Source organism: Eutrigla gurnardus (genome assembly GCF_963514095.1).
Source record: "Eutrigla gurnardus genome assembly, chromosome: 17".
In the NCBI taxonomy this organism is placed as follows: Eukaryota; Metazoa; Chordata; class Actinopteri; order Perciformes; family Triglidae; genus Eutrigla; species Eutrigla gurnardus.
Genome location: NC_139928.1, coordinates 6,640,594 through 6,666,404, shown reverse-complemented (window position 1 = coordinate 6,666,404; position 25,811 = coordinate 6,640,594). Strand labels below are relative to the sequence as shown.

The following is a 25,811-nucleotide window of genomic DNA, read 5'->3' as shown; positions in this document are numbered from 1 at the left end:
AGATGCAATATTTTAGAAAAGAATGGAAAAACTAAATATTGACCCTGTTTGTGCCTCAGTATCATATACAACAAAATGTATCTGTGATGAATTGAAATGTCGATACAGCGTCTACCTCTAATAAACGTAGTTAAGAGGTTGACTGTGTAAATATATGACTGAAGTGCTTCTACTTAGGAGAGAAAGAGACCCAGTTACCTTATTGACAAAGGAGTAGTTAAAACACTGAACAAGGCAGGAACAATCATCCCGTCCCCCATAAGTCAGATCCTGGCAGCCGTCTACTGATTAATCAATAAGGACTTGTACTGACCTGTCATTTTATCTGGACCATCCATCCTTTCACTGCATCACTCCATTACCCTGTTCAGTGTCTATCCCAGCATGCATTGGGTAAATACAAAATGCACACTTGTGGTTTCCAGTTTCAGCTGACCTGCGATGGGTTTGTCGGGAGTGTAGGAGCGAATTGTGGAACCTCCATGAAACCAACGTGAACTCTGAGGAACCCCAGACGGCCCACTCAGGGTCAAACTGAGGATTTCCCAGCTTTAGGGTCTCACTGTTATTGTTGCAATCTGCAATTCGGAAGTCCCCGACTTCCAACCTCAACACGTTCCGGTGGAACTGCTTTGAGGCCTGCAGCAAACCGATATTTGTATTGCGAGTCTCGGAGCTTCACAGGCATCGCGAACGTACATCAATTACCACAGCGCCATAAGCGCAGAGAAACTGTGATAAAGTAATCATATTTAAATTAACAACTAGAGAATCCTACGGGGAATAGACAACTCAAAGATCCGCAGGGAAGCCAGTTAAAAGAGACTGGAGGAGGAGGCTGGTATTTGTCGGAGTGGAAGTGGCAGCTATAACGCTGTTACAGTCCCACGACACATAAAACACTGCATGAAGTCGGAAAAAAACTGAGGTTCTGACCTAGAATTCTGTCCTTTTGCACTTCTACATGTCGGGGGTCATTTTTCCTGAGTTCCAAGTAGAATGTATGGCCACAACGGCCCAGAATGACGAATGGGCAATTTTACAAGCACCCTGGCTGATTTCCTCAGTTTTATGAATCTTGATGTATGGACTTAAACACATTCATCAAATTGCAACAAAAAAGAAAAAGCAATAACATCACGCTGGTCTTCATTCATACTTGTCACCTTCAGTATTTGTTGTTTGGTTTTTCTCTCACTTCTGTAGCTTTAATTAATCAACTAATCCAGAAAACTGGTGTTAAATCAGGCCAGCGGTGCTGTAGAACGAGGATGTGACACAGAATCTACCTGAGTCTGATTATCGGCGGCTAACTGCAGCGTAAGATTTATTAGCCCTGCGCTGCGGGACGACATTTTAAGATTAATTGAGAGGCGTTTCTCGGGAGAGAGCCTTTAAATAAAATGCCATCTAAATTCAATCTCTCATGTAGTGTGAATAATAAGCTGCAGGCTCTGTAGAGAATATTGCAGATATTCTACAGGCTTGTACAGTAAGATCTGTTCTGACCTAACAATGGTAGGAGTCGGGGAATACTGACTATCATCTAATTTGAACACATGCTAAGAACTTCAACACTTTTGAGAGTTTCAAGAGCTTGTAATGGGCCTTTTAATGAGAGCTGTGGGGAGTGTTGAGAAGTTGAGCCCATATCCCTCTATCAGCATCATCAGGTCGTCAGTGTTTCCCGTCGATTAACCTGGATTGTGGCAGCTCGCACAGTTTCATCATGAATCTACTTTTACTACATCTCAACGGGTCAGGTCCTCGCAGTCTGCCTGGGGGTTTGGTTGGCGGGTCAGGGATGGTTGCTCGGTGAGGGATCATCGCCTCGGTTACAGCGCTGGGTGCTCATGGGGCGCCGCAAACAGCTCAAGCTCTGCTTTCATAACCCCGTGGTGAAGGTGGCTCATGGCTCCAGACCACATCAGCACCCCTTGCCCCGTCCTTCGGCGCTTCACACGGCCGACGGCTTAGTGCTTGCCGCGCCCTCTTGCCCTGCGAGCGACTGGTCCGAATGCTTCTCGCTTCCACTTGATGTCAGAAATGGTTGTTACTTTTTTGCTGTGTCATCCCCATTCATATTTCTATTACCACTGTGTTTTTGGTAAAATGTACTTTTACAAGACCGCAAAGTTTCTTCACAGATCTTTGATCCCAAAGTGCAGACGATCGATGCGTTTAACTTTAAAATGGACAAACTCTTCTTCCACAGGACACGGCCCTGGAAGAGGGTACGAGGTCAAAATCATGTCTGGAAACTCACTCATAAATTAAATATGTGTCATAGTTATATACCTGCAAAACGCTTATCATTCCCCTCAACCTCAGCTGTACCTTTACACATCGTAGCATGCTAACACACTAAACTACGTAGCATGATGCTAACGGAGCTGCTAGCATGGCTGTGCACTCGTTCCAAACAGCGTGTCTTTCCTCCCTGTTTACAGATCAGCTACCAGAGTATCGAGTCGTCGGACCCGGGCATTAACGTGCCGGGTCCTCGTCGCACCGTGTCCAAGCTGAAGAACGAGACCTACCACATGTTCTCCGGCCTGCATCCTGGGACCACCTACCTGGTGTCGGTCCGGGCCCGAACCACCAAGGGGTTCGGGCAGACGGCGCTCACCGAAATCACCACCAACATCTCTGGTGAGGCCTGACTGCTGTGTGTGTGTGTGTGTGGTGTTGATGGTAAACTCAATTATGACACAGCGTACTTATATGCTGATATTCAGTCATCATGAAATGACTTACGAAAACAAACATTTTTCCCAACAAAAAGCTATTTTCAGACTACAGCTGTGAAGGCAAAGTAATAACTCTTTTGAAGATCTTTTGATGAAATAACGTGCACACTTATCCAAATTATCTTCACTTTCCCCTCAGCCGAACATTGCTGACGTGCGCGGCCCTTTGTTTGAGAACGACAGCAGACCTGTACCACAGTGAGCCACAAATGTTAAGCTTAAACGGTTCGGCTGAGAGCAGCTTTGTTCAGCCGACATCACACTGACTTTTGCGTGTTTACTATTCAAAAGGCGATGCGGCGGCTCAGAAATTAGAGGAGCCGCCTTTTGTAAGCGAAAAGGTTGCAGGTATTGATCTTGGCGGAAAAAAATAGTGTCTTCGGGGAATGTGAAACGCTCTCATCTACAAATGGGCATCCGCGGGCCGTTCCGCTAATTGTGTTTACTCGGGTGAAGCATCGCATGTCGTCGTGATGTTTTCCCATAAGAAAAATACTGATGATTTGGATTTACCCAGGGATCCATACAGAAGTGGTAGACTTCCAAAACATATTGCTGTTATGATTATGGCTGACACATCCGTTCCCCCCCGGTAACTACATGCAGGGGTTGTTTGCGAGTAGTGACTTGATATGGTAGCCGTGCCCGTAGAATGAGAGGACACAGCCAGACTGTACACCGTCGCATCTCCACCTTTGGAAAGCAGCAACGAGCAATACATGCAGAATGGAAAGCGTCACATCATCTCTCCATTCTAGTGCCTTGCACTGGCTACGTATTACAGCTGGACTGGATTAATACAATGACCATTCCTATGAATCAAGTGGGGGGCGGGGAGCGTCTGTCAACAAACTCAGCTTATTAAATTGTGGATTTTTTAATGTTTTATTTATTATCCTCAGCAGCTATTGTTGTGGCCCATTGAAGCATGACACTCCACCTCCAACTGTACAGAGCAGCACTGGTGGCTGTGGTTGGTTGTTGTGAAGGATGGTATCACTGCTGCAAAACATGGAGCTTTTATTAGATATGTAAGGTTGCTTACCGTTTTAAAAAGTGACAATGTGGATTAAAAATACTTTTAAAGGGGATGTAAACACCAAGAATCTTTCTTCCTCCCCACGCTGTAAATAACGCCGCCTGTCTACATCCCTCCTCACTATCTGTACCTGCTCCATCTGCTCTGGAAGGTGGTCTACGTGGGCTCGCAGGTATACAAGTCGACCTCCAGTGTCACAGGCTCTTTCTTGGCTAAACCCACTGGGAAGCCGGCTCCTGCACTGATTTTTTGGAAGCAGACATGGGGAGGGGGGTAGGAAAAAAAAGTGTAATGTTGCACTAATAGCGCAGCACTATTAGGCTTTTCATAATTCATGCTGGATTTAACCGCCAAACATGCACTGGCTCAAACGCTCTCTGCTATGCATAATGCAGACCTCAGCGGATTTGATGCAAAGCGTGAGTGTGTTTTTTTTCTTTTGACAGGTTGCACAAGCAGATTTTTTTTTTTTTCAACAACGAGCATTAATGCTCCGCCTCGGTAGCAGAAACATTTCCTATTCCGTGGAGTCTTTTATTTTTTGTTTTCTTGTTTCAGCTTATCTGTTGCACCTATAGCCATTTGCTTCACTATGTGTTCCGGTTAATTCACTCTCTGTAGTAAACAGAGATGGGAACACTCAACCTCATTGTCCCCAGAGCTTTAATAAGGTTGTGTTGCTTTGAGTTCCATCCTAATTATACTATAAGGGCCTCTTGTTTTCTCTGTAGCTGGCTGCTGTTTCTAGTCATCATCAGTCAACAGCACTGTGTGGGTTGCCTCCACATACGGCACACGGGGGACGTGCGCGGGTAATGAAGATAGCACACTATATTTATGTAGGGGTGGAAAGATTACTAAAACATTCAAAGAGGAAGTGCTGCTTCTTAAATCTAAACCAAACATGGTTGATGTAATGATGCTGGCTTTGGGCCTGAACTCTTCTCTGCGGTTTCTGTCCTCAGCCCCGGTGTTTGACTATGAAGACATCCCCTCTCCACTGAGCGAGTCGGAGGGCACCATCACCGTGCTGCTGCGCCCCGCGCTGGCCAGAGGGGCTCCCGTCAGGTACAACTAGCACACTGTTCACGCCTACGCCGCCATTCATTCAGTGCTCTTGTGCAGAGTGGTATTTATAGCTGCAGGCAAAAAGAGAACAAAAAAAAAGAAGAAAAAAAATCATCTCTAGGCTTGTAACATAGCATGCTCGTTTTTAGTACAATGTATGAAAAACCAGAGGTTTTCTGTTAACATTTTTGTGTAGAATGTATGAAATGCTGCGAGATGATTACCAGGATTCCTCGACAGGCCGAGCCGCCTCTCTTTGTACGGCGGGGAGCTCGTATTCAAACAAGGACTCCTAAAAAAGGAAAGAACATAAATATCTCTCCGAGACGTGACTCACCATGTCAGACAGTTTTGGGATGACACCATATGCCAACCAATCACACGTTGAGTGGTTGACAGCTGTGTCACCGTAACGAGGAGTCGGGCGGAGAAAAATGGAAGCGCCGGGCTGGAACGCCGACCCTTTGTGGAAGGATGAACTTCTGGGGGTCGTCTGTAACTATGCAAATAGAAATACGTGTCGCCATGTGAGGCTCCTTCAAAGAGGAACCATTCAGTATGGAATTCTTTGGTGTAAAATAGTAACTATGGCAGAATATAAAAATATACATAAAAGTGATCCAGGGCGGCTTTAGTTTAGGAAATGAAAAACTATTAAAACTGCATATAGTTGCTGTTTTCAAGGGGCCGTTAGGAAACCTGTTCAGAATGGCTGAATGTTTGGCCCTGTGGTGTTGCTGCCTGCAGTTTCTCATGCAAACAACCTCACATGCAACACTACGCTTCCTCGGGTCCTCAGCAGGACATCTTCCATTCAAACAGGAGTTACGTCACAGCTACTCCATGAAACACACTATTTTCATATTATCCTGAAATAACTTCTAATATTTGATAACTTCTCCTTCAGATTCAAACACTGCAGTGCCACGTTTACCTGACACTGGTTATAATTACATCGTGAACCATTATTATTCATTCAACTATCCGGCCTCACATTAGCATTGGAAACGCAGCCTTGAAGAGACACTCAGTAAATCTAAGTGCATTGTGCTGATAATGCCTCTTTCACTCTTCACTTGAAGTAAAAAAAATGTCAATGCACTGTTAATAAAAGCTGTTTAATATGTCTCTTTGTTTAGTTTGATTATGATTTCATGCGAGGAACTAAAGTAGTTCATATATACACCCAGTATCTGGTCCGTTTATCCAAATGCCGTCTGTTTGGAGATGTAAGAGCCGCTACGGAATGCATTAAAACCGGACAGACCACCACGAAGCGTGACTTCGTACTTCTGCTGGTAAAATCATGCTTAATCATTCTTTTAATAGGCGCCATGCAGTTGACCCTGATTGAGGATGTAGTATGCAGTCGGCCTGTTTAGTATGTGAGTCTGAATGCAATCAAGGGACTCAATGGCAGCAGAGTTATAAATGAATAAAAACATCAGCTCGTCAACTTCAAGGACGTAAAGAAACACTTGCAAAATAATCCAGCAACCATGTAGCGTTCTCAGTCAGCGGAGCGCCGTCCACTCGTCCAATCAAAGTTTATTAGTATTGAACCTGTACTCGTCCATATTGGCCCAGATTCGACGAAGCGCCCCCTTGGGTCCGCAGCAGTACACCTGCCAAGTGTGAAGTAGACCACACTTCTTGAGATATGCAAAGAACACACAGACAGACTGATATTCCTGGCTTCAAACTGAGTATACAGTGCATTCTAATTTGCATATATAATAAGACATCTCTACTGTTATTCTCCATGTTTGCAAAGCTTTTGGGATTGGATTTCTTATTTTGAGTCAAACAGAAGCACTAGACCAACTGTGATTGTTTTCTCTTCAACTTGATGTTCCTTCTTAAAATAATTTCAATAATAATAATAATTAGCACCACTTTGCATACAGCTCTGTTTACCCCCCCGCAAAAAAAAAATGTACGTGGAGAAACAAGCAGTCGATCAGACAGGGTGTAAATAAACCACAAGGTTGGCCAAACAAAAAACCCACACGGTGATATTATTACTCAAACGCTCTAAACATCCATCACAGTTGACAGACTGGCCTCCTGCCATGTAATAAATGACAAAGCTTGTTTCATCGGACATACAGTGTGTGTATTTATATGACTGCGTGCTGCTCTGTGACTCCTAATCTCCACCTTGTCCTCCTCCAGTGCCTACCAGGTGGTGGTGGTGGAAGAGGACGGTTCCCGTCAGGTGAGGAGGAGGGAGCTGGGCGGCGTCGACTGCTTCCCCACGGCAAACTCCCACAGCGAGGCGCAGGCCAAAGGGGCCCCGCATTACTACACGGCCGAGCTGGCCCCCAGCAGTCTGCCCGAGGCCACGCCCTTCACCGTGGGCGACAACCACACCTACAACGGCTACTGGAACAGCCCTTTGGACCCCACCAAAAACTACCTCATCTACTTTCAGGCCACCAGCAACTTCCGAGGGGTGAGAACTGTTCAGATGCTTGATGGGGCTTTTTTTTCCCCACAGCTCGGTCCCGCTGCTTTTACATCCGAGCAACCTTCTGAGTCAATTTAGATTTGTGTCAAGGAAAGGCGGGAGTGTTGAGGTGTTGCGTGCTGTGAATTAGAAGCTGGATTTTTTTGTTCCATTGTTAACTGGTAAATCTCAGACTTTTCATTGAAAACCCCTTAAAAAACACAGGAAAGTGAGCAATTAATCTTAACATCTTTGAGGAGAAAATTGCAATGTGTACGCTTGCATTTGTTTTGCTCCACATTCCCACATATCTAAGCACTTTCAGACTCAAACTTTCAGAATAAGTGTATATATATATTACTACAGGGAAAATCAAACTCTGTCTCCCAGGCTTAAAACGATCTGAAAAGGGAACTTCCTGTGCAATTGGAAAAGTGACTGAAGCATGAATAAGTAAAAGAATACTAATGCGCTGGTCAGTGTGCACAGAAGCGGTGAGAGTAAATGCTACTTAAGTCATTAGGCCCATATGGAGCTCCTGTGCGCCTCGCTGCAGCTCCTCATCTAGATACCAGTATCGGATTCTTCAGCAGATGCCCCTCTGGGTGCTACGAGGCGGGTCTCCAGAGCCACTGAGACCACAGTCCATCTCTGGTCCAGGTCAGGGGCCGACACTCTGCCTCTGACTGAAAACTCCCCTGTGATCTGACATCAGCGATGATCGTCACCCATCACGAACCACCATTAGTGATGATTCTCCCATTAGACCAAATTAAGTTGCTGCTGTTGACGCAGCAGCTCTGAGCCAGGAATCAGCCAACACAGCAACATTAATATTAGAATTCATGTTGATAATTTCCCTTTTTTTCAAATCTATTTTCTAAACTATAGTTGTGTTTCAGGAGAGATGGGCCGCTCCAGGACGTAGGAACATGTTATTTTCACAATTAGCCTAGATACGTCATACAAGGCTTACTAAAGGGCCGCCGTTGAATTGAAACGGTAATTGCTGTGGCAGATATGCCTTCAGTGGGGCTTAGAAGATGCATGATCGGTGCTGCCAGTTTCCTTTGAAACACTCAAGCAGGAAACAACACACTTTTTCCAAGTATTTCTTCACCCATCAAGTCTGAATCTCTAGATTACTGCTGTCTGTTGCACTTAAAGAGAAAGTAGCAGCGTGCTGGTATTTCATTTATTTTCAACCGTCCATTGCGTTTATCATTACTCATCATTTGAGATTATCTGTCACTCGTCCCAGAGAAATGCACACATTGTACTTGCTAAAACACCAGATGTTTGCATGTGGTTTCTATGAAGTCAGAGTACTTCAGGTAATCTGAAAGGGATCACTCGTAGTGACAAACCCACAGAGAATTATCGCCTGGCTCTGCGGTTCTTTCTGACTCGACGAAGTGCTTCAGCATCTTTAAGCTCTGTTTACGTTCGATCTAACTGCTCGTATCAATCCTGCTTCCATCAGTCGGCAGGTTTCAGTGAGAAAAGCTCTGCTAAACTCTCTGTGCTGTAGAGGCTCTGAACCAAATAGCAAAAAGGGGAGTGAATATTGCACTTGCATTTTGTTAGGTGGCCAGACACATGACTGCAAATGACTGTTAGTGTTGTCTGTCTGCTGGGTGTGTAAATGGGCAAGAGTTTGCTCCCAGTTTTACGGCGGTAATACTGTACGTCAGTGCTGTCTTGTCACCTTTCTCCACCCAAGTGGCCAAAGTACAAAGTAATGCTGCTGTAAGCTCTCTGAACTTTGAGAATGGACAAATAAATCGCTGTGCTAAAAGGGTCTTAGTTCACTGTGGTGATACGTTTCATAACATCTTTTTTCTGGCTATAAAAAAAGTAAAACCTGTAGCGTTTATGGACACTGGGACGGCAAAACGTGTTTACACATCTAGAATGTATCTTTCATTTCTCTTATTTCTCACTTTTTTTACTTACTTACGACCAAAGCTAAACCTCAGTGAGGGATTAGGGAGGATTCAGATTTGATAATACCAAATCAAATTGTATGAATCGCTATTGAAATCTCTCCCCCAAGGACAGCGATTCAATCTACGCGGTTGCATTAAAATTCGACTTTGACAAGCGCTGGTGTTGGTTTCCAAAGCCACAAGCTTCCCCCGACAGAGGACAGGATGAGAGGTGACATACTACCTGCCGCTGCTTTAATAACTCCTGGGTGGGAATAAATATGATGTACCTGTCACCGTAAGAGTGGAGAGGAGACGAGAAGCCACTTGAAACAGATTTCCAATTAAAAAAAAAAAAAAAGCTAATTTGGCAACCGTTTTAGGTGAAAGGTTTTTGACTCCAATCTCAGAGCTCAGATTAGCATAATTGCCTATAAAGGCTGATTTAGCTTCCTTAAATCTTAATTTGATAGCGTTCCCCTCTATTTCTGGGATGGAGCGGATTTATTTATTTATTCGCTAGGAGGGGCCCACTCAGTGGACCCGGGTGAGGGACCTCACATGGTGGAGGGCAGCAGAGGTCTCTCATATTACAGGGAGATGTCATGTGGTCGGAAAATTTCAATTACTTCCTTCACATCACAAAGGTCTGGGTGACTTTGACACACACGGCTGCCTGTGTTGCCGGCTTCAGACGAGGTCGAGGATTTCGACAGACTCACGATTATTCAACTTGAACTGTGCTCGTTCTTTCCTGCTAATCACTGTGTCTTTGTGGTACCAAGGCGAATGAATTAACTTCTCTTTTTACTCACAGGAGACCAGGATTAACTGCATTCGGATTGCTCGCAAAGGTAAGACCGGCTTTATTTTTCATTTTCAAAAGGTGCTCCGTGAACATTTCCATGTCAATAAGTCGTTGATGCTGATTCAGTCTTTGTCTTACATTTTAAGCTACCTTTACAGCACCGGAAGGTGGTTTACAGCACAAAACAAGATGAGGGCGCTCTACTTTAAGTGCAGTTTGAGCCTCAACTTTATTGCAGTTGTGAATATGGGAGGGAGTTAAAGCTGCAGGGAGCCCGAGTGAAACTGGAAGCTCCAGGTTCTGTTCTTGACGTAAGAAAATGTCACGCTGACATTTGTAATAACGCAAACAACAAAAAGTGTCAGCCCTGCAGCTCCCGTCTTGTGAATAGTAACCCCGGCAACACACTTCATGTGTTCAGTAAGGCCAGTGGAAGGAACGCGGAATGAGTTACAGTGCAGAAGCTAACGGTGGCTAACTAGCCCTGTGTGCTTCCCCTTCCCGTGCAGGATTTACTGTAAAGAATGCACACTAATACTGGATGTGTAATAAACATAATTGTACTGTGTAGGGTGACGTTTATTAAAGCCCACAACGTTCACATTGCAAGGTGCCTAATGAAAGCTTTACACCCGGGGTGCTGGGGGAAATACATTAGCAGTCAGATAGGGTTTTTAACAAGTCCCCCGGTTGAAGCCTTTTTATCTAAAACACTTACTCTATGGTGAAAATGAAATTGAATTTATAATCTTAGTTGGAATTGTGTGCTGCCGTATTTGCAATCATTGATCAGGATCTTAATGCTTAAAATAACTAAGATAATGAGGTTATACTGGGGATTAGTTTAATGTCTGTGTGCTCATGTTGTTGCCCCACGGACTCCTTTTGTTAAACTGCAGTGTCGTATCCATGTGACTCCGCAAATAAGCTGCTGGAAAAAGTTTATTATTATCTATTGTTATATGCGGGAATGGTATTAAGAAGCAGGTTATATAAAGCTATCTTCTGAAATTGCTACTGTGTAACACATGGGTGAACCAGAGGGCCCCAGATTGCCTCTTCTCCTGGCTAATATAAGTGAAATGATGATTCTCTAGTTGATCATAAGCACTGTAGGGTATTTTTTGCAGTTCCAGTGGTTTCATCTACGTAGTGCAGGCCGCATGTCGGGGACTTCGACAGTCATCCCAGCTCAGGCTGCTGCTTCGGGGATTTGAAACTGACTTAGTGTTGTTTTGGGTGCCCCCCCCCCCCCGAAACACAGGAGGAAAAGGTGAAAGGAAACATGCGTCCATGTTCTCCACGCTCTCTGTTTCACTTGAATCACTGACACTGACATTTTGGCAAACCCCTCTTGGGCTTGGATGGCTTTGAAATCCAGATTGCAGCAACGTATCCTTTTTTCCTTTTTTCCCCCCCGAAGAGGAAGCGACCATGAGTGTTTGCTTGAGAGACAGACACAGATTGAAGGCTCTCAGTTCAAACAATAGGGGAGAAGGAGAGAGACAAAGGGTGAAATGAAGCCCCCCCCCCCATGTTTCCTCCCTCCTGAATTATGTCTGAAGTTTCTAGTGCTCTCGAAAAAGGTGCCATTTAAATTGCATCCCTGAACTCTTTGTGATTTGAAGTGCGATGACATCAGAGACTCCACACTATTGCCTGCCATGTAAGTGGAGGAGATGGGTTGCAGGTATATTCATAGAAGCCTTTTTTGTTGTTGTTGCTGTAGTTGTGCATATACATGTGTGGCAGGCGGGCACAGAGGACGCGCTGATGTTGCTCCAAAGGTGCCGCTGAGGTCCTGTTCAGACCGACCCTTGCTGCTTTTCATTTCAACTCACCAGCTTCCCACGTAGCAGCTGTGTTCCCCGGGGGAACCTGGCCAAGCCAGCGCAGTGGTGGGCAACCGCTTTGTTTTTTTCCTCCACGCCATGCAGCTGCTTTTCTTTGTTTTTTATATGGCCAACATTAGCTGACACTAGAACAGTGAGAACACGTCGGTCACAAATAAAATCCTCTTGCAGGAGGCTTTTATTCACGTCTGCTCAGCCGGTAGAAAAGCACCACATTTGTATTTAGCCTTTGCAGCATTTATAAATATAGCGTCAAATCTGTGTGACGGTTAAACGACGTGGACCCGGATCCTTTATTTGAAAGGGGTTGTATTCCATAATTGGGCTCCAAATGGAAACATCTCACATTTTGGTAAAATTGTTTTGATCTGCCCCCCTTTTTAATTCGCCGTTGATGCCGTGTTTATTCCGAGTCAACACTTCCTCCGTGTTTGGAGTTTGAGCTCATGAATTTTGCATTATGTACACTTCCACAGCCATAACAACATAGTTATGCCAACACTCACCATTCAGCATGCTTTATCTTTCGAGCAGACATACACATTTTATCCGCCTCTTCTTTTTTTTATCCGTGTCGAGCTAGCGTCGATTAAACGCAACGCTTCCTGCATGGATCCCTGTTGAGAGCGTCCCTTCATCTACCGAAGAGGTCAAATCTCCTGCAACACTCGCAATATAAAGAACGTCTTTGTCGTGCCTGGCACATGTCGTCTTACGGCCCCCATCAGGGTCATCGTAAAACGCATTACGGAGAACATTCTTTTCTAATGTGCTGCGTAATGTTATCCCCCTGGATCTCCTTGCAGAGCCGCGGCTGGAGTTTCTTCTCTCTTTTTTTGATGCAATGACATTTATAGTGATAACCAATTTCTAAAAATGACCCTAAAAGCAGAATGACTCACCCGGCATGATTTGTATGATTATTGCAGGTCTGTCAGGCTGCATTTTCTGCCAGGAGTTATATAGTCATCGCCAATTCACAGCTTATGGAGCCAAACTCAGCATTCTGTCTCACTGTAAGGACTCTCTCCCCTCAGCCACACACACACACACACATAGACAACCTTCCCTGTGAGGCGTCATCGCTTTGTTAAAATCCAGACATGTTGTCAGATGCAGTCTTGCTGCCAAACTCGCCAAGACATGCCCGAGACTCTAAAATTATTTTGCATTTAGTTTTTATTTTTACCCTCCCTAGCTTATTTGTTTTCTCATCAGTGAGATGGCTCGTTAACGAAAAGAAAAAAATGCTTGCCAGGAGTGTAATAATACTCCTTCCATTCATTCACACTTCGAATGTTTCACCTTTTGGATGCGACGCAGCAGGGAGCCCAGATGACTCATAGAGGGGGGATTTCATGCTCTTGGCTCGCTGCGACGGGAACGCACGCAGCAAAAAGGCGCCGTGAGACTGTGACATATGGGTGGGAGGGAAATAGCTGCCTGAATGAGAGCACGCATCAGTTTGGGAAGATAACCACCGTGATCCAAGCCAAGCGCGTTTAGCTCCCCTCGCTGCACGTTGCTGACGGGAGCGCATTGAGATGGTGTTTAAGCCCTCTCTGGGACCGTCACAAAAAAAAAAGGAAGGCAACACATTCGCTTGCTGACTCTCCTGTGAACACTCCGACTGGATGTGTGGTGACCTCAAACGCACCTCACTCCCTGCCCCGGCTCGGTTGAATGATCCCGGTGCATTTAACACCACAAAGTGAGGATCCTTATCCCGCCCTTGCCGGGATTACTGCAGGACTCGGATCCCTGTAGATCCAAATCTACATCAGCGGCAACCTGTTTGTATCACACCACTGGCCGTGTGTTATATACGAATTAGACTTGAAAGTGAGCCGCAGTCTTTGAAGCGTTACATTGATGGGTTCTGTGAAGATGCTATCGCCAGGCACGATAACTACTGTGAGGCCGAGTTCCACGTCATCATCTGGCTATGCAGATGCTATTAAATCCAATATGCAGTGCACTGCTGCACCATCAGGATGGAGTCAGTCTTTTATTCAGATATTATATATACAAAGATATGTATCTGTGAGATTTTTGTCTCCATCACTACAATGGCAGTGAAGGAGATTTCTATAGAAAGCTGTTTGTCTGTAAATGATCCAGGTCAAAAAGGAAGCTGTTACTACAAAAGACACTTGGCTGGTGTTTTGAAATCATCATCATTTGTCAGTGTTAACACCGACATACATTTACCTCCATGTATTTGTGAAATGCCCATATTCCAAAGTATGGGCAGATAAAAGGCTCACCGTTTCAGCTCTGTCTGTGGTAAAAAAGAACATAAATCAATGAATAAATCCAGCAGATTTCCCACCCAAAGTATCTTCTTTACCACAGTTGTGTGTGTTAATGGCAAACATATAGCATCCTGTTTTTACAATAGAAATTCACAGTGGCAATATTTGTAAGATATGCATCCTCCTCTTCCTCACTTCACCATCACGCAGCTGCCTGTAAGGACTCGAAGCGAGCTCTGGAGGTATCCCAGCATGCCGAAGACATGGGCTTGATCCTCGGGGCCTGCGCCGGTGGTCTGGTGGTCCTCATCCTGCTGCTCGGGGCCATCGTCGTCATCGTCAAGAAGGGGTGAGTGGCTTGGAGAATGCTTGCAGTCGATGTGGGGCGGTTTAGACCTCTCCGGAGTCAAACACTCCCGGCCGTAGTAGTCACATTGTTCCCATCCAGGGTAGTAAATTTATCTCTACCCCACTTGGCAGCCGGGGTCTATTGAAGAAAGCATTTGGCAATGAGAGTGAATTACAACCACAGTTAGTGGAATGGTAGAGCATTAATCCTAAATTCTCCCACCGCCGCCTCAGCCAAGCTTTTGTGTTTCATCTCATCTTTTAATTTCAAGGTCTGCGTGTTGGCTGAACACATTCAAATGCAGCCTGCTCACGCTGGAGTCGCTGGCTGCTCGCCACCTGCAAATTACCTCTGTCGTCGATCGCACCTGCAGTGTATTTTTCCTTCGCTCGCCGGGCGACGGTGGAACACTCATCTGAGTGTGAAATATTTCATCAAGGGGCATGTTATTCCATTGCCCACTCAATTACATGAGGCGAGCAGCTGTGAGGTGCCAGTGGATGGGCTAGTAATTGGTTAGGAAGGTTGTTTTTGCGTTTTTTTTATTTTTTTCCGTGGTGGTGGGGGGGGGGGGGGACTTCTTTGCCCTGAGGAATTTTTCTAGCAGAGAATAGAGGGAGAGTGAATAGGATGTCTGGAAGAAGGCAGTGACTGATAAGATTCAGCGGCACAATAGGAGCTACGCTGCCACAGCGGGGAACCGGGAGCAGGCATTTTTGCATTTAGTCACTAGATATTGTCACTAATATACAGCCGGACTGTATGTGTGAATATGTTTTGGTTCCGTAATCATGAGGAAAATTGAAGATCCCCTGCAGCATAATTCACTAGGGTGCCGGTCAAATGCAGGAAATGGAAAAGAAGAAATCAAAAAGGGGCGTGTGCACACCAAACCTCGGCTCTGGACCAACTAAAACTTTTTTTGAAAGTGGAGGAGCAGGCAACTTTATTTTTGCACATGCTTCATCATCACATGAATATGTTTCTTGACAGATACATATCCACCCCTCCATTTTCTATCAAATTAATATTTGTATTGAAATTCTCTGCAGCACATTTTAAACATTTCTGTGAGGTTTTGCAGACATAAAGATACCTCCCTACACTGCTCATTAACTGCCTTCTGCTGCTGAAAGGACTGCAGTGTGTTTTTATTTCTTTGAACAAACGGCCCATTTACTGCCCCGTGTTTTCATTCGCTAATAAATGAAATCATCTCTGTTTGTTCATTTATTGCCACAAGTGGGTTCCTCAGTGTATAGCGCTGACCACGGTCCTGTAATATTAACATGAAAAGATAATTAAAGAAAGGGAATTAAGACTGATTCTACAGGAAGAGGTTAAGAAATACACCGACGTCAATACAGATATAATCTGCTGTAAACGGGAAGATGTAAAAATGTAAAGTCCTCATTGGTCCAGAGTTCTCATGGTGCAGCAGGACCTGCCTTCATTCTTTACGCTTCGATCCTGCTCCATGATTGCTTGCTTAGGAACATTCCAACGCGCTGAGCATCTCCATTTATCTTTCTGATGCCCATCTTGACAAACCATATTCACCTCTCTCTTTTTTTTTCTCCTCACTCTCTGTCTCTCTCCTTTCCTCCTCCTTCATGCTAATCAGAAGGGACTTCTATTCTTACCCTTACTACCCGTAAGTGACTCCTTTCTCCATCTCACACCCTGACGCCATCTTCCCCTTGCTTGCCCTTCGTAGCCCCAGGATTACTAGAGTGGAAACGAGCATTGCTATCTCCACCAAACCCCCTCCCCCTTCCCCACCACCTCCACCACAACCCCACCGCCACCCCCGACTCTCTTTTGCTATCACCAAATCGCACCCCCCCTCGCCCAGTTTCAATCTCGTAGCTCTTATATTCCCCCCTCAGTCCAATTTCTCATCTCCTCAACCCACCCTCCTTTCCTTTCTTCCTTATCTCTTTGCCTGTCTTTCTCTCATTCTGCCCCTTTTTTTCTGCTGTCCTCTTGTCTTTTATTCCCCCCCTCCCCCCCTCTCTCTATGCTCCCGCCTGTCCCTCTATCTCTACAGTAGGAAGAAGGTGGCCATAAACAAGGCAGCCATGTCCTACAGGCAGGAGAAGAGTCGGAAGCTGAGCTCCTTAGACTGCAGCATGACGGAGCAGAGCACTCTCCAGCAGGATGAGAGGATGGCCCACTCCTTCATGGATGCCCACGGCTGCAACGCCCGAAGTAAGACAGCTAGGAACATATGGGTACTCTTGAGAAAGTGTCTAGAGAGACCAAGTTCCCTCCTTCCTGACCTTCAGCCATGTTTACTTCCGAGCATGTAGCCAATCTGTTCTGCCAGACCATAAGGTGCTCTCAACAGAGAAATCTCCTGCAAGTCTCTCGTCTGTTTGAATATGCTGCGGTGCCAGTCAGCCCTCACGTCTGTGCACCAACGCTGCGTTTATTTTTTCCTTGAGCTGCCCCCTAGACTTTTCAGCCGAGCTTACATTAACAAAGAAAAAAAGGCAAGAATAAAAGAAGAAGAAAGAGTCGGCGTCGCAGAGTGCAGAATGTCAGCGGTGTGCCTTGAACTGTATTGTGTTTGTGTTCCCAGATGAACAGCGCAGCTCCGTCAACGAGTCCAGCAGCTTACTGGGAGGCTCGCCACACCGGCACTGTCGGAGGAAGAGCTCGCCTTATCACACGGGTCAGCTCCACCCGGCAGTCAGGGTGGCTGACCTCCTCCAGCACATCAACCAGATGAAGACAGCTGAGGGATACGGCTTCAAACAAGAATATGAGGTAGGAGGGAGAAAATATAAATAGACTTTAGTAGCAGTTGGGTGAACTTTGTGTTGTGTGTATGTGTGTATATATATAAATATGTAAATATATTTATATATACGAATGCAGATATACTGACAATATATTATAAGTTAATATTAGTTAATATAGTTAATATATAACTTATAATGTACACCTTCATCTAGCTGGTGTGAGTTAAGTCCAGGATGCAACCTCAGTTCTGAAAAGTGAAGCCAAAGCTGAAGCGCCTTACACTTGCATTCTCTCTACTGGCCATCAGGGGAAAAAAAGAAATCTGATTGCATGGAAGTCTATGAGACAAATGATTTTTTATCTCATTATCGCCATTTCCATGCTGCTCATGAACAAACTGGGAGGCCCCAAACTGTGACATTTTAGTTCCTAACGTCTATACCATACTTTCTCAAAACAGAGTGAAATACAATATTGCGGATGGCATCATTTTTTTAATTTCTGATCTTTTCTTTTTCATTTGCAGTTAATGTCGAGACCCTATCTCTGTGTTACCGCAGACAACTACAGCGTCTACTTTAATAAGGCTTAAATCGAGCGTTTAATATTCATGAGCAAGCTGTAAAATGCTGTTTCACTTCATCTGCATTACAGAACGAACGCAGATATACTGACATTTCTAGTGCCGTGTGGACTAATTATGCTTTTGGAAGTTACTCCTTTCAGCTTTCTTTTTACTTCACCTTGCTGTCCTCCACATCAACCAGTCTTTTTGCACATCCACCTAGAGGAAGCCAGATGCACTTTTTCAATTCATTAAGCTCCCTGAGGTGCCAACAAATCGCCCAACAAAATCAATATATGGGTCACTTTTTCACTCCTCGGCCTGGCTCCCCATCGCCCAGAGAAATAAACAAGATGAGGGGCATCAGCGTGCACACTGCTGTCAGACTTCATAACCCTTATTTCCCACAGGGTCATGCTGCTGCCATTGATCAGACATGTTGCAAGGCATTGTGGGATGTTGTGAATAAGTCAGGCCCTCGGTGTGGGTAGGGTACTGCCTGTGTTGTGTTTGGAATCCAACATCCGTACCCAGAGCCGGTCAGTAAATAAACACATCGGCAGAGAGCATCTCATCCTCCGTGACTGATGCAGCCCTCCTCCAAGGGTGAATCGTTTTGTTTTCACCCGGAGCTTCCCCTCAACACTGCCACACAGTGACACGAGGCAGAGCCCAACCCATATTGGTTCTTAACCAATACCCAGTTTGATCATTTCAACTTTAATTCAATCTTCACATGCGTTACACCATTTTCTTGTTAGTTACCAGACACAGTATATTGCTTTCACTGTGTTGTACGTGAAACTATACTGAATCTGTTATACTGACTAAAATACTTGTTAATCAGCTGTGAGAAGTTAATAATGGATGAGTAAATAAACCAGCAAATGGTCCCTGTGGATCGTTTCTTATGCGTTTGCACCTTTTTTCTATAACTAATGGGATCCAACGTGAACACACGATGCTCGACCAAAGTTGGTTTTGTTTTTTTCACATTTACGTTTTATGTGGGCGGGCCATGGATGTGGCAGCCTTCACTGGACCAATAAGGATTTGGCAACATTTCCTCATTTCAACAAGAATTGATGATGGGTGTGAGGGTTTCATGCTGCACAACGTAATGTTGCCAACCCAAACGATCCCCATGAAGCAGATTAGCTGAGGTTTTGACTGTTATTAATAAATAATACCTCATTCATGAATCATTAATGTTACAGAGTTTGAATTATGTATCCAAATGTTTAGGATTTATGTGTTGAGTTGAATGCTGGAATTTCAACTGATAAACTAACGGGGACAAAATAAATACAGGGACGCTTCGTGAAGGTGAATAGAATGTTATCGGACAAAGGCATCGTTGTTTAACAGGATTAGATCAGACACTACCTCTGTGGGATCCGGTGACAGATGCAATCCCCTGATCGGCTTCCTTTGTGCATTTCTCCCGGGGTCTCAGGTGGTCTCCAACGTGGCCCTCCCTCCTCCAGGGGGGATTGGTCGGCTGCAGATGAGAGACGGCGTGCTTCGCTACTAGAGCCCGGGTGTGCCTCCCGATACAGCAGGGAGATCAGGCCGTGACTAAAAATGCAACAGAATGTGACACAACTGAAGCTAGGCCCAATCTGGACGGGTGTGTCATAACGGCTGTCACAGATTTATCAGTTTAACACTGAGGTATTATGAAGGTATTATGGGAGTTTCCTCCAGCAGTGAGCCCCACACTGTGTGCAGAATGAGAAGGACTATCTCCTCCTCCTTCCCGAGGCGGCAGCCTCGTGTTGCACGTCATCTCTCAGCCTCAGCCGCCATGTTGTTTTGGGCAGATGTCTGTTGATGACCCGGCAATGTGCTATAATGGCGAGGTGGCACAACCTCAGGGGAACACTTTGGGAGTGCAAAAGCGAAGTAATTTCTGTTGTGGGTTTTGAGATGCGTCGTCCTCCGTTTTCTTCTTAAACTCACTGTGTCATCTCCAACTTTTCCTCTGCAGAGTTTCTTTGATGGCTGGGACGTCACGAAGAAGAAAGACAAGACCAAAGGAAGACACGACAGCCTGCTTAGCCGTGAGTACCGCGGAGCATCAAGACAGAAACAATGACGCTGTTACAACTTGGCTCCGTTTCAGCCTCGATTTGACTGTAGTTTACAATGCACCTTTATAGCTTTTCATACATGCCCTGTAAAGTACGTCACCATTTAACAGCACCACTACCGTGTCTTACAACCAATTATGACCTTTTTCTACCAGTTGATTGGTTGTTAATTCTAGAAAAGACACCAACCCTTGTTAGAACGTAATTACAGTTAGTTTAAAAGCGGATTCAATGCAGCGTAATGTTCTTTTACGGAGAAGCCCTAGAAAAACCATTTATAGTCAAGAGACAGTAAATAAAGGTCTTTACGGTGCTACGGCGGCTTAAAGACGTTTGAATCTCCACCCCGTTGTTTACAGCCCAGCACCAGAAACACAACACTAAACAAATATGTAATGAATTGGATGCAAAAAAACATAGTAGAGGCGACCACAAAGAGTGGCAGGGGACTGAATGGAGGTTTAAATAGCGGTCTGTGTAGCTGCTCTGTCACGAGTAGCGACACTATGGATGCAAATGGTTTTCCTCTGGGAAACGCTGTTTTACAATGAGACAGCTTAATATAGAGAGTTGATGTGAGAAAGCCTTAGAGATAACATTTAGACGCATTGAAACCCGGATGAATTAAAGGTGTGATGTGGCGGCTGCGTATGAGGCAGGTGTCATCACAGCTTCTGCGACTCTTAAAAGATCAATCCATATTCACTCGGGTCCTACTTTACAAAGATGAGTTCTACAGCGTCCCCGGTCCGGTTCCTGTCGGGGACTTTCCATTGCATGTCCATGCATTATTCCTCTTTGTTAATACAAGCTTGTTCGTTGCCTTCCAGATGATCGCCATCGGGTAAAGCTCCACTCTCTGCTTGCAGACCCCAGCTCTGATTACGTCAACGCCAACTACATAGACGTGAGTCACCTTCACTCCTATTCCTCCTTCGCCTTCCTGCTCTCTCATCTCTGTCTTCGCTGATCCCACAGCTGCACCTCAAGAGCTCTCACTCATCTCCTTTCGTCGGGGTCGACCTAGCGCGTGACCAGGAGACACGTGTGAACTCGCCGTTACTCGGACCAAGCTGTCGTTTAGCAGCTGCACCCGCAACATATATACCAAGATGTCCAATGCATGCTGGTACACGCAGGCTTTTGAGGCGAGATTTTACTGCTGCTACTCCAGTGATCCTACAAGAGCCCATAAGCTGGGAGCGACGGGGCCTCGTGACTCACCCAAATGCTTTTTGTAAGGCGACATCGCACCACAATTGGACTCAGCATCACACAGCTGATCCTTCTCCATCTAGTCTCAGATATTTTGATCTCACCTGCAGTTCAGCTCCAGTGAGTAGCTCCTGTTCTGGCAGCCGTATTCGCTCCTGCCAGATCTTGGCAGCTTTGCATTAGATGGACCAAAACTATCTGAAGGACAATTTTCTTTTTTCCTTCAGCGCAGACCAGGGCCTGAGATCTGTAGCTCACTCATAAAAGAGTCACTTGAGAGTGACTGTGAAAAGCGTTCAACAGTCGTCGTTGTCCCCCCCCACTACCTACTGCAGCAGCCATTGCAGGGTCTAATGTGTGTTATTATGGCCTCTGTCTGCTGTATTTCCTCCTTTGTTTCTATCAAGAGGAAACGATAGTGGACAGGAGGCTCCCCGATCAGTGGTGGATGGCTGACTCAGCGTATGTGGGTGGCATCGGTTAAAGCGGAACGTCAGAGCTCACATCGCTGTGCATGGCCACTTTATCCCCTTTAGTGCTCCGTGAGGGCCTCCATTAGGACGGACGCTCCAAGGACCTCTGTGCCATTAAGTGTGCCGTCTACAGCTCCGCCCGCATGACAAGACCCCAGGCTCACAAAGCCGCAGCCAAACCAGAGTATTTTGTTTTTTATAGGTTACAGCAAACACCCTCTTTCCTCTTATTCACATGCAGGTTTGCATTTTTTTTTCCCTTTGGCATGGCAAGACGTGACATTTTTTGTGTCAAATCTTTCCTTTTGTTGCCGTCGATTGCCGATGCGTAGCCTAACACAAAAGTGAACCATCATCACGACACTCACGGTTCTTGAAAGATCATTAACACACACTGTCAGGGAGTCTTTTCTCGCTCCGGTGCTCGGCGAGGGGATGCCTGTCACACTCGTGTTTTAATTTACAGTAATTAGTTTGGAATAAGATAAAATGGGAACGAGCATGCAAACTAATGGCTGAGCAGACATATCCAAAAGCTTAATTTCTCTGAATGGCAGACAAATTCTGCTCTGGCTCAAAACTCACAATACTTGGCGAACTGTGTCTGTCTTTGTGTGTCATCTGTCGAGGGCAGGATAATGCGCTTTATTTGCCCGCGTCACCCTTGAATGGTTCCGGTTTCACAAAACTTAGTTTGTGCAATTATCAACTGTACTTTGCCATCGCTAATAATACCATTGCAAGTTCATTTCTGAGATTTATGAACACTACGAGACAGCTACAGTAAAAAGTCAGATGTGGCAAGAAACATGAGCGATCTGACAATCAGACAGATTCTGAACAACCTTGGTAGCCAACAACACATTTTTTAACACAGCAAACAAAGATGAATTGTAAATGGTTTAACAAAACTGTAACGACCAATATTTTAAGTGTGCTCACTTTTGGTTTTACATCTATTTAAGTTATTTAAGATCAGGGGTTCCCAACCTTTTGTGACTTAAAACCCCCTTAAACCCCCCCTTATGATACACTGAAAGAAAAAAAAATACTGGGCTGGGAATATGTGTAATGCCACTGTCAGCTGCAATGATACATGCACAATAAATTGGTTAAAATGTACCCATCGTCATTATGAATCAAAAGTGAATGCCTTCAGGGTCATATTTCCTCACCGCACTCTTGGAGCTCTAAACGTTCTCCTTTCAAAAAACGATCCATTAGCTAAATTACGTTTGCCTCTACCTGATGATGTCAAGATTGCCGTGACGATGTCCAAACTTAACTGGTCAAAGAGATTTTGAATTTATGCATTATCTTATTTATGAGAATATGTTTTCTAACATTTGGCAGTACCTCCCAGGCCCACCAGTAGGCGCCGATCCAGTGGTTGAGAATAGCTGGTTTAGTTCATCTGGACAAACAGTTGGCTTGTTTAAAACCTGTTTGATTGTCAGACCCTTTTGTCTGACTTCTTCTCAATGTAGATGCCTTCCCAGATCTCCCAGAGCTCCTGAATACATGATTCATCTTAGGTTAGTTAAATGTGAACTCAAGTTTTTCTTCATTATCTGAACATAGGAATCTGGTCACATTTAACAAAAGCTTGAGGATGAAACATTAATTGACATTGAACTCCGCCGCCTAACAGTTTGACGTGAAACAAACCCATCCTCCATCCAGATGTCCACACCCTCTCATAAAGTGCACCATACTTATGTATTGGCACTGAACATTGGCTTGGGACGTGAATCCTCAGATGCAGAGTCTACCCATATGGATGTATTTCCCAGCAATTCTGGGCTGGTCAGCTGCTGCAGATCACACGGCAACTTTTAAAGAAACCATTCACCTTGAGCAATTCAGGGAGTGTATTAAAAGTCATGTATTTCCGTAGGCGTCATCCCAACCATGCCTTCTTTAATGACAGAACTTGCCAAAGTGTCATCGGTGTTATTAACACCAAGGACAACTCATGAAACCTCTCCCTCCACCTACTTAGGCCTCTCTAAATAAAGATGTAGCATGCTTAAGGTGAGTAGGTTCAGAGCAAATTGATACAAAAGAGACTATAAAACAAAACCGTGCATAGAAACGTGGGAATTTGAGTCTTTCGCACATTACTCTCTCCACAGGTCCCTAAGGCAAGCTGCTCTTTTCATTCATTACCCTTTTCTCCTGGTCTTTAATCACAATAACTAGCTCTTGTTTCCTCCCCTACTTTCTTTCTCTCTCTCTCTCTCTCTCTGTTTCCCGACCCCCATTTTCAACTTTTGGCATTTCTTAGATTCGGATAAACAGGGAAGTAAGTATCTTGCTTCTCTTCTCTCTTTCCATCTTCTCTCCCCTTTCATGCTGCCCTCTCTCGCTGTCCCTGCCAGCCTTCCATGGCTTCACTCCAACAGCCCATCTTCCTTCCCTTTTCCCGCTCTGAGCTGCTGAGCCTGTCCGCCATCACTTTTTCCCTCTGAGTTAAATTCCTTCCAAACTGAGTGCAGCAGTGTCCCTTTCATCCATAGTCAGGTGCTCACCTGGGGTTCTTGCTTAACATCAGGCTGTCTTATAAAAGACCTGATGATATGCCAGGTAGGAGAGGAGACGAGGTTGAAGCGGCTCATATCACAGCAAGAACTGGAAACATATTCAATGACAGTGAACTTGGGGAATAAACAAGTAGCACAGCGCATACAAGTGCAGGAAGTAGTTTAGAGACATCTAGATAGTTTTTCTTTGGGCCCATATTCATCAGGCATCTCAGAGTGTCTAGTCAAACGCGAAATTCATTGCAGCCCTTGTGAAATAGATGTTAGCAAGTTAGATAGCTTGTTAACTGCCAGTTAGCTTGTGTATTCACTGCTAGTTAGCTAGTTAGGTAGGTTGTTACCTTAAAGTAAGCAAGTTATAAAGATGTTTAACCCTCAGTCAGCGAGATATAAAGTTATCAATTGCTATTTAGGAAGTTTGATAGCGTGTTTCAGTTGGCAAGTTGTAAGGCTCGTTAATTGCTAGTTAGCATGATGGATAGCTCGTTTACTGTCAGTCAGAAAGTTTCCTTCCTTGTTTTTCTCAAAGATACTTCCACCCACATGAGCAGAGGATCAAGCCGCCAAGCCTCAGTAAGGAAGCTAACCAGAGCAGTCACAGGATTTATTTGCACCATTATCTCCTGTCAAACTATTGCAAACTATTACTTTTATTTCTGGAGCCGTTCAAACTCCAGCAGAACAGAGTTGTATATAACAAAGCTCTCTGTTCCATCAAAGGTCAGCACTGCAGACGGTATGCAATTCACAGGATAATCTTGTCTCTCAAAGTTCAGTTGAACTATACATGAAGGCCATCAGCTGAAAATAATGGAGAAAAAAAAAGATAAATGTTCTAACAGGTTTGAACGTTTTAAAATGCAAAAGATAGCAAGTGAATCAATTTGTTTCGTGGCAGCTTTGGGATTGTAATGGCTCCACCTAGAAACAAATATCTCCAAATGATTCCTTGCCATTTTGGCAACAAGTGAAGCTACAACAGTGAACATTTTTTATAGTTTTTAAAAAAACACGCCAACCACTGTGGTTTGTGTGTTGTAAGACTGTCAATTTGGCAAGAATACTGTTAACCATAGCCTCAACTAGTGCTTAAGAAACTTTTTCTCAACCCACAAGCTATGATACACTCTCATTTCACTTTCAAGCAGCTGACTTTAAATAATTTGACATTTTTTTCATTCCACAGTTTGAAAAATAAAAATAACAAACAAAACAAACCCTAGGTTCCCTGATCAAGGTTATTATTCTCAATGGAGGAATCCTCAGAACTCCCTTTAATTTCCTCCAGTTATCTCAGGGAGGATTTCTATTAACATTTAAAGTTTCTGCAGGATTCCTGCAAGTGATTCTGAGATGCGTGATAAATATGAGCACTTATTACCATTTGCTCACATATCCCAAGGTCAGATGTAGACTCATTTGTCACAGGTTGTAATTTGTGAGCACGATGTATCAAAGCAAAAGCAAGTTGTTTTTTTTCCTGGACAGAATCAATAAGCTTTCCACATCTCTAATTACTCTGCATGTTTTATTTTAACTTGATTTTCACACCATTGCAAATTCACACTAGCCCCATGGTATTCTGTAGTCTGCTGTTGAAAATGTGTTTACCACGGCGACAGACAGGAAACTGGTTGGCTCAGGGAAACTCAGCAATGGAAGCTCATGGGAATGA

General features: G+C 44.6%; 1 protein-coding gene across 7 annotated transcripts in view; it reads left to right on the top strand.

Annotated features, from left to right (window-relative positions):
* The window catches only part of ptprua (protein tyrosine phosphatase receptor type Ua), a 164,703-nt gene that overhangs the window by 112,679 nt on the left and 26,213 nt on the right, over window positions 1–25,811 (top strand). The window contains exons 10-20 of one of the 7 annotated variants that reach the window (XM_084032199.1): window positions 2,451–2,652; window positions 4,755–4,857; window positions 7,033–7,312; window positions 10,052–10,088; window positions 14,361–14,499; window positions 16,124–16,153; window positions 16,553–16,710; window positions 17,084–17,271; window positions 19,803–19,875; window positions 20,736–20,812; window positions 23,881–23,898. In XM_084032199.1, the coding sequence (XP_083888325.1) occupies window positions 2,451–2,652; window positions 4,755–4,857; window positions 7,033–7,312; window positions 10,052–10,088; window positions 14,361–14,499; window positions 16,124–16,153; window positions 16,553–16,710; window positions 17,084–17,271; window positions 19,803–19,875; window positions 20,736–20,812; window positions 23,881–23,898 (1,305 nt within the window). Of the gene's footprint in view, window positions 1–2,450; window positions 2,653–4,754; window positions 4,858–7,032; window positions 7,313–10,051; window positions 10,089–14,360; window positions 14,500–16,123; window positions 16,154–16,549; window positions 16,711–17,083; window positions 17,272–19,802; window positions 19,876–20,735; window positions 20,813–23,880; window positions 23,899–25,811 lie in introns of all 7 variants that reach the window. The other 6 variants (XM_084032198.1, XM_084032201.1, XM_084032203.1 and 3 more) reach the window with 6 other exon arrangements.